Source organism: Lycium ferocissimum, chromosome 3, assembly GCF_029784015.1.
Source record: "Lycium ferocissimum isolate CSIRO_LF1 chromosome 3, AGI_CSIRO_Lferr_CH_V1, whole genome shotgun sequence".
NCBI classification, from domain to species: Eukaryota; Viridiplantae; Streptophyta; class Magnoliopsida; order Solanales; family Solanaceae; genus Lycium; species Lycium ferocissimum.
Genome location: NC_081344.1, coordinates 26144580 through 26152475, shown reverse-complemented (window position 1 = coordinate 26152475; position 7896 = coordinate 26144580). Strand labels below are relative to the sequence as shown.

General features: G+C 35.5%; 1 protein-coding gene across 1 annotated transcript; it reads right to left on the bottom strand.

Annotated features, from left to right (window-relative positions):
* Positions 1–3883: 3883 nt before the first annotated feature.
* LOC132050109 (3-hydroxy-3-methylglutaryl-coenzyme A reductase 2) lies at positions 3884–7484 on the bottom strand. Its single transcript, XM_059441169.1, has 4 exons — positions 6333–7484; positions 6061–6242; positions 5091–5437; positions 3884–4573 (listed from the first exon to the last, which is right to left on the bottom strand). The coding sequence occupies exons 1-4, from the start codon at positions 7355–7357 to the stop codon at positions 4334–4336; spliced, it is 1794 nt and encodes a 597-aa protein (XP_059297152.1). The 5' UTR covers positions 7358–7484; the 3' UTR covers positions 3884–4333.
* Between the last annotated feature and the right edge of the window lie 412 nt (positions 7485–7896).

Here is a 7896-nt window from a genome sequence, read left to right as displayed (position 1 = left end):
TTTTGGGAAATCCTTATTGATGCATGTCAAGGAAGTATCTCTTTTTCAATATTGACTTTAACCGGGCAGTGTTTATTCATTGACGTTTTGGTGCGTCAAAATGATTGGATTTTCTATTTCAACTTTGTGTTCTTTAGGAAGAAGGTAATCGTCTTAAATGATCTTCCTAATAACTTTTACCAAGTAAAGAGCAACATAACTAAAAAGAGCCTAAACATACAATCCAAAAGTCTTACATTATCAGAGAAGTACAACTTCGACCAACAACACGCATGCCTTTTGCTCTGTTATTTTGGCTATTAATCGATTTTCTAAGCTTATAGCTCCCGAAATTAAATCCAAGCCCATCAACTTTGGAGAATTGAATCAGTTAATCGGACTAGGAAGAGAACGAGATTGATTGTGAACACTAAGGCTGTATTTGGAGTATGCGCCACTGCTTACTGTTATATTTTCAGATACTCCCTCCGTCCCAATTTATACGACACTCTTTCCTTTTTAATCAGTCCCAAAACAGAATTGGGCATTTCTATATTTTGTAAAGTTCAACTTTAAATTTACCTTTAATATGATTTCTAGCCACACAAATTTCTATGATTTGTTTTAAACAACAAATTTCAAAAGTTTTCTTTTATTTCTTAAACTGCGTGAGAAGTCAAACACCTTCATATAAAATGGAACGGAGGAAGTATGTGTTTTGTTTTTCTCGAATAAGCTGAAGTTTTACTTACACCCCCTTCCAACCCTTTATCTATTAACCTACTTATTCAGGCTAGGAAAACTTTAAGAACTGCAAAGAAATGGCGTGTTTTATTTACCCTGGAAAGTTATCTTAACATTGGCAAATATGCTTAACCGAATTCATCTTGGGATAAATTTGCTTCTATTCTATTAGTAATTGTTTTATTACTGACTTTCCTTTTGTCCCCCCTTTAATTTAACTCTTTTTTGGGTATTGATTTAATGACTATGCATGATTCTTGCTAAGATGGTTAGGATATTACTAGCAATCAAGAATTTCTTGAATTATAGCGGATTCATCTATCAATTAGAAGTCTAAGTTTTCAATTTCTTTTGATTTTCTTAATAACCGCGTGAAGCGCGAGCAAATTTCATAGTTTAATCAATTAAACCAAAACCCTAACCATGATATAGATAATTAATAACTTGTCCATAAATATATTTTAAAAAAATCTCTCTCTTTCAGGGATCTTCCTTCTCAGTTTACCGATTATTTCTCCCATTAAGCAAAATCTCTTTTCTCCATCTTGGTACCAAAATTATTTTTTGCTGTAAACAATTTGGCGACACTCGAAAATCGTGGAGGCATAGAAAATCTTTCAGTTTTTTACAATTAATAGTTGGGTAATTGTCTTATCATAGGAGTATGTTGTTAAAGTTAAAAGATGCATATTTTTTTGTTCTTGCCATCCACCACCACGGTTAGGTACGCAGCCACCGTACAAGGATCAAGAATTTTTTTAAAAAAAGCATTTATAACAATTGTTGATATGAAATTATTAATATCGTTTTTTAACCTTTTCTATTTATGCAGACATGCAATCCTATTGTTGAAGAAAATTACCTCCTCCATAATCGTGAGATTGTTTTCCAAACATATGCAAAATTAAAGAAAACTTTGCTATAATTGTGCGATAGCCAAATCTTTAGGAGCAAATAGATGGAAGAATTTATTATTCTAACTAAGGTTAAGAGCTTGGTTTAATTAATTAAATCTAAGCCATTGATATTGACATTCGACATGTGTCATCCATCCAAGTTAGAACTTGGGGAAAATGGAGAGAAAAGAAACGGAGAGGAGCCGGATCCCATATTTTGCATATTCGGAATCAGTTCTTTCCAAATTGGATGCTACCACTTGACATTACCTAATTTTTCAATTGGTTAGAAAATGAAAATTAACAAGCCATAATAACCATCTTCCGAAATTTTAACAATTTATTGAGTCAATAGAATCCCAGTAAACATGAAGATTTATACTCCCAATTATACCTTGATCAACAATAACAACAACATACCCAGTATAATTCCACCAAGTGGAGTTTGGGAGGGTAGAGTGTACGCAGAACTTACTCCTACCTTGTAAATGTAGAGATGTTGTTTCCGATAGACCTTTGACTCAAAGTTATTTCTTTGATTATTATTGGATCTATTAGTTCCCCGTTTGTGTCACAATTCACCTTTTTTCATTAAGTTTAGCGTATTTACTATTACATTGTTTTAAGTAACCGATCGTTTAACAACTTTTGTCTTTACTGATTATTTGTGGAACTGTAGTTAAAAAAAGATTTGAGGATTTATAAGGAAGACCATATTAAATTTTAGAGCCCAATAATATGTCAATTGTAACATCAAATTCATAAAAGTTTGGTGAAATGCACTCTCGACAAACCATAAGAGCGGCGCTGCTTTTCTCCTAAATTACTGGCCCAAGCCTTAAGATTAATATTCTGCAGAGATATATCATAATCCATATACATCAATGTAGACTAGATAATACTAAAGTCATAGGGTATGTCCTATCAACATGATTCAATCAATGTAATTCAGTTTCCTGCTATGCAGATATATATCATAATCCATATACATAAATGTAGACTAGATAATACTATAGCTTATGTCCTATCAACAATTCAATCAATATAATTCAGTTTCCTATTCTGCAGATATATATCATAATATACATCAATGTAGACTAGATAATACTATAATCGTAGTTTATGTCCTATCAACACGATTCAATCAATAAAATTCAGTTTCCTATTAGTTTTTGCTAGACGTCATATAAAGAACATGACTATCAAGAGTTTAATCTTATGACTTGAGAATAAACGTATTCGTTTTTGGCTCCAGTTCGTTTAAAAAATGTGGTTTAGGGGATTATACGTGGAGCAATATATTCAGCATAAATTTGTTTCCTTTAAAAAAAATATTTTCTGGAAACTAATTTTTTTTTTTTTTGGCCAGTAAGAAAAATAATATTACTTTAAGAGCAACTATATGTAATCTAGTAAAATACTATGGGCGTAGGGATGTGGTAGGGGTGGAGAGTAGGGGGCAGGTTGATCAAGGAGTGGCGGGGGTAGGGGTTGGAGGAAACAATGAACTTGGAACGCCACTAATTGAACTTGTTATCCTCCCACTTCTTTTGGGATGTCCTTTTCGTAATCTTTAAGGAATTTAGTTATTTTCCTAGAGAAAATATTTTTCAAAATATCTTAACCAACCAAAAATGAAAAAATTGGTTCCTCCCTACCAAACAAAAACTAGATGCCATTCTTGTTGAGCTATAGAAAATCATCATCCATTAGGTTGTTGACATGTCGAAAATTGTTATTCTCCTGGGGTGTGTCGATACGAAGGAAAATATTTTTCTAGAAAATGTTCTTGGAAAACAAGTTGGTTTCTTACTTATTTTCTAGTGTTCGGTAAGTAAGCAAGAAAATATTATCCCAAGAACATGTATATATAATCTAACAAAACACTATATGGGTGGGGAGTAGGGTTCAGGGGTGGCAAGGGGTGAAGGTTGGGGGCATTGGGTGGGTGGGGAGGAGACAATGAACTTTGAATGTTACGAACTTGTTTTCCTACTCCCATTAGGAGGTCATCTTTTTATTTTAAAAAACCTTATTTTCGTCGAGAAAATATTTTTCAAAGCATTTTGACCAACCAAACATGGAAAAATAGGAAAATAGTTTCCTCCCTACCGATCGAACACACCCCTAGACAAAGTAAATTTGAAACCCAATTTACAAGTGATTTCGTTCTAGTTAATTAAATAGTCATTCTATATCAAGCTTTTAACCACATACATTCAGGAGGCAGAGTAAACGTTTAAATAAATAGGTGCACGAACAAATACGTCAACAAACACACAACACTTCATTTGAATAAAAGAACTTTATTTTGCATATACAATAGAACACACTTTCTCATCAGATCCAGACAACCCCAGCAGAAATTACAGACAAATTAACAAACAAAGGAACAGTACAACAGAAACAAAAAGGGTATCCCCTTAGGTACAGTGAATGGTACCAAGTGTTGGTAGCTAACATATATATGACATCAAGAATCACTGAGACAAAAGACAGCCCAGCTAACTTCTCCCCACTAATCTTCACAATACATTTGCATGTTTTGTTTACACAAACTATAAGAAAAAAAGAAAGAAGTTGGCTGTATTTATCGTCTGATGTTTCTTCAGGACCTTCACTTTGCTTTCAGCTTACAACACTTGTCCAAACTTTTTTGCTTTGTCAAATTTATTTATTCTTAAATGGAAGCTACTTTGTTGGAGAACCTTTGTTTAGGATGCCTTGGTGACATCTTTGGTAGACCTATTGTATTTCATGTGGCTATTAACCAGCTGTCCAGCTGAGATAGCTGACATGAGCGAAAGTTCTCCAGCAAGAACAGAACCAGCTACTATAGTGGCCAAGAGCCTAGCATTTGACCCTGGTGCCTCTCTGTTGGCACCTTTCACTCCCAATAAGTTTAAGCAAGCTGACTGTGATGCAAGTTGAGTTCCACCTCCAACTGTACCAACCTGTAATCCAAGTAAATACACAATAAATATAACAAGAAATTTGAAATATTCCACAAACACTTTAAACTGAACTGAGAACAGGTCAGATGTAGGAGAGTGTCTATAAAAGTCCAAATGATCATAAAAATCTGTGATGGAGGACCTGAAAAGAAAAGGGTCCTAAAGACTAACAAAAATTTAAAGTTTCTGGTACCACCTGACCTATAACAAACTACAGTATTCTTTTAAATACTAAGGGGTCGGTTGGTTGTTGGTTAGGAAGGGAGTTATTTCTGTGTTAAAACTAGCAGTGCTAATAATACCATGTTTGGTGGTAGTATTTTAGTTGCTTTGAAGAATCCAAAGCTGCACCGTGCATGCGCAACTTTAGAAAGCACTCATGACAAAATAAATTTAAACTGATCTTGAAAGTATTTAATCCAATTCTTTTGCATAAAACTCATCAGTTTTGACGATTTAGAAACAAGGAACGACAAGAGAATCAGAAATTTGCATAAAGAAAATGTTAATTACATACCTCAATGGAAGGCATAGTAACAGAAATATGAAGGTCCTTGCCATCATTTACAGCCTCCATCATAGTGATACAGTGGGAGCTCTCTATGTTCTGAGCTGGATCCTGACCAGTGGCTATATACACAGCTGAGACGATATTACTAGCATGGGCATTAAAACCACCAAGGGCACCAGCCATAGCTGAGCCAGTAAGATTTTTAAGCATGTTTAGCTCCACAAGAGCAGCAACCTCAGTTTTCAGAACTTTCTTCACCACCTCTTCTGGGATTATTGCCTCACAAACTACAGATTTTCCTCTTCCCTCAATCCAATTAACTGCTGCTGGCTTCTTGTCCGAGCAAAAGTTCCCTGTCATAAATAACTTTAATTAAACAAAAAGCAGAAACAGGTCACTGTGTTTCATATGAGACTTCCCATGAAACTTATAAGTTTTGGGACAGTTTTTTAGTAGTATTTGATTTGGTATAAAAGTAGATAATGACATATAGTAATTGTACAAGGTGTTGGATAAGCTATGATGATAATATTTTGGTGAGTTTTTTAGTCCTATCAAAGATCGACGATAATGTCAAGTGCTTATTGCAACAAGTTATATACAAGAAGAGTTTAAGATACTTGTAAGGGAAACATTATTTTTCTTTTTAGTGGAAAAATTTTTCTCAATTTTTTTTTTGGAAAGGGTACTACTAATATTTTCTACAATTCAAGAAACCAAACGCTAGAAATTTACAACTCCTATTTCCTATAAATCGTTTTCCAGCCCATGCGGGACATATTTATGATAACCCCATACTTCTGTTATAGTCTATTACTAGTAGCATTTAACAGAGCATGCACAGCAGAAAACTTAAATGTATTACGTATTTCATGCAATGAACATACAGTTTTTTTCATGGATATAATTTACTCTAGTATAAGCTAGCAGCGGGTGTGAAATACTTTAAAGAAAAACCAAAGGGTTGGTAATTTACCAGATATACCGATGACATCCATGTCAGGATATTCATTCTGAAGGTAATCAAGAACGTTTTGTACACCTTTGGACACCATGTTCATTCCCATTGCATCACCAGTGCTACAGACAAATCTCATGTACAGATTCTTTCCCGCAATTGCACACTGAATCCTCTGTAATCTGGCAAATCTGCTTGATCTGCAACATCCCAATATTCAAATACAAAAATTAGATAACTACTAGAAAACACAAAATATTCGAAATAGAAAACAGCTAACATGCACTCACTGGTTGAAAACATTAGCAAGTGTCTCAAATTTGATGGGATCTTCAACATGGAACTTCAACTCTGCTGCCCTTTTAGCTGTACCGAACCTAACACAGGGTGCTCTGGTCATCCCATCACGAAGCAATATGGCGGTGGCCCCACCAGAAGCATAGATAGCTTTGCAACCCCTATTGGTGCTAGCCACTAAACATCCTTCCGTGGTTCCCATCGGCACTGAATACTCACTCCCATTTAGCAACAATGGCCCTGCTATTCCCACCGGTATCTGTATGTAACCGATTGGCATCTCACAGCATTGTCCAAGAATGGATTCATAGTTAAATCCCTCTAATGGTAGCCCTTCTAAAGACTTCCCTGTTATCCTCTGCAACGCCTCTTTCCTTATCGATGCAGCTCGTTTACAGTCACCAAGTTTGGATTCCAACGAGTACGATGGCATTTTCCCTTGCACCACGGATGTTATTATCTCTTCGTCTTCCTCAGACGAAGCTGGTGTGACTAATGGTGCAGGTTTCTCTGCAATAGACATACCAGGTTGAGGTGGTACCATTGAGGCATGTCGAGCAGGTGGTGGAGGGACAACACAGCCAAGAGTATTCTCATGGTTTCGACTATCTTCCTTCAAGATAAATTGCTCATCATTTTCATCATCCTCCACATCCCAAGAATCATTATTCCCCCTGGAAACGAATGTCTGGACAAAACCAATCCCAAAGAACCCCAGAAGATAAATAACAGAAGCGATCAACGAAAAAATGGCAACCAATTCAGAAAGTGTAACCACATGGAGAGGAGTGGAATTCCTGATTTTCTCACGCCACCTGGAGAGAAGAAAATACATAACGGAGAAGAACATGGCGAAAAACAAACCATTTGTGAGATACAAAGGGAGTGGAAGGGCATCATCAATATTGAGAAGGTTGTCTTCTTCTTGTTGTTTTTTGTGGGGTTTGAGAGGTTTTTCATCGGCGGCAAAGACGTCGGATGAGTAGACAGCCTTTTCAGATCTCCGGTGAACGTCCATTTTCACCGGTAAAGTCTGCCGCCGGTGGGGAAGTGAAGGGGGAAAGGGGGGCAGAGGAGAAGTATGGGTTGTTGTGGTGATATGAGAAATGTATTGTTGAGTTATGGATTGTGAGGAGAAGAGATGATGGAGGAAATGTATTTATAGAGGAAACCAGTTGCCATGCTGGACTTTTGGGCTTTCAACATTGTATTTTATTTTGAATTATTAGTATAAACTAAGGTGTAATTAAATATACTTTTGTGAAAATATATATAAGAAAAATAAGGCTTCTTTTAAAGTTTTATATAGTCAAGTTGACTGGTGAAGTGTAAATGTTTGGGTAGAGATATATAAGTGTATGAATACAAAAGTAACATCTACTACATTAAAATCTTTTTTTCGTGTCCTTGGATTAATATTCCTCTGATGTGATCAAGAATATAAATTCGAGATCCAGCCCACAAGTTTTAATTTCGCATGATGAGAATAATATGGGAGTTTGAGTGACAATTATTACAAAATAGTATGAATTAACATTTTAGTTTATTTATTTTGAA

Excerpts from the sequence above, each read along its gene's own strand:
- LOC132050109 (XM_059441169.1), bottom strand. The coding sequence starts at position 7,357 with ATGGACGTTCACCGGAGATCTGAAAAGGCTGTCTACTCATCCGACGTC. Across the intron at positions 5,438-6,060 it reads GGATGTCATCGGTATATCTG|GGAACTTTTGCTCGGACAAG; the intron begins GTAAATTACCAA and ends TATTTATGACAG. Across the intron at positions 4,574-5,090 it reads TTACTATGCCTTCCATTGAG|GTTGGTACAGTTGGAGGTGG; the intron begins GTATGTAATTAA and ends CTTGGATTACAG.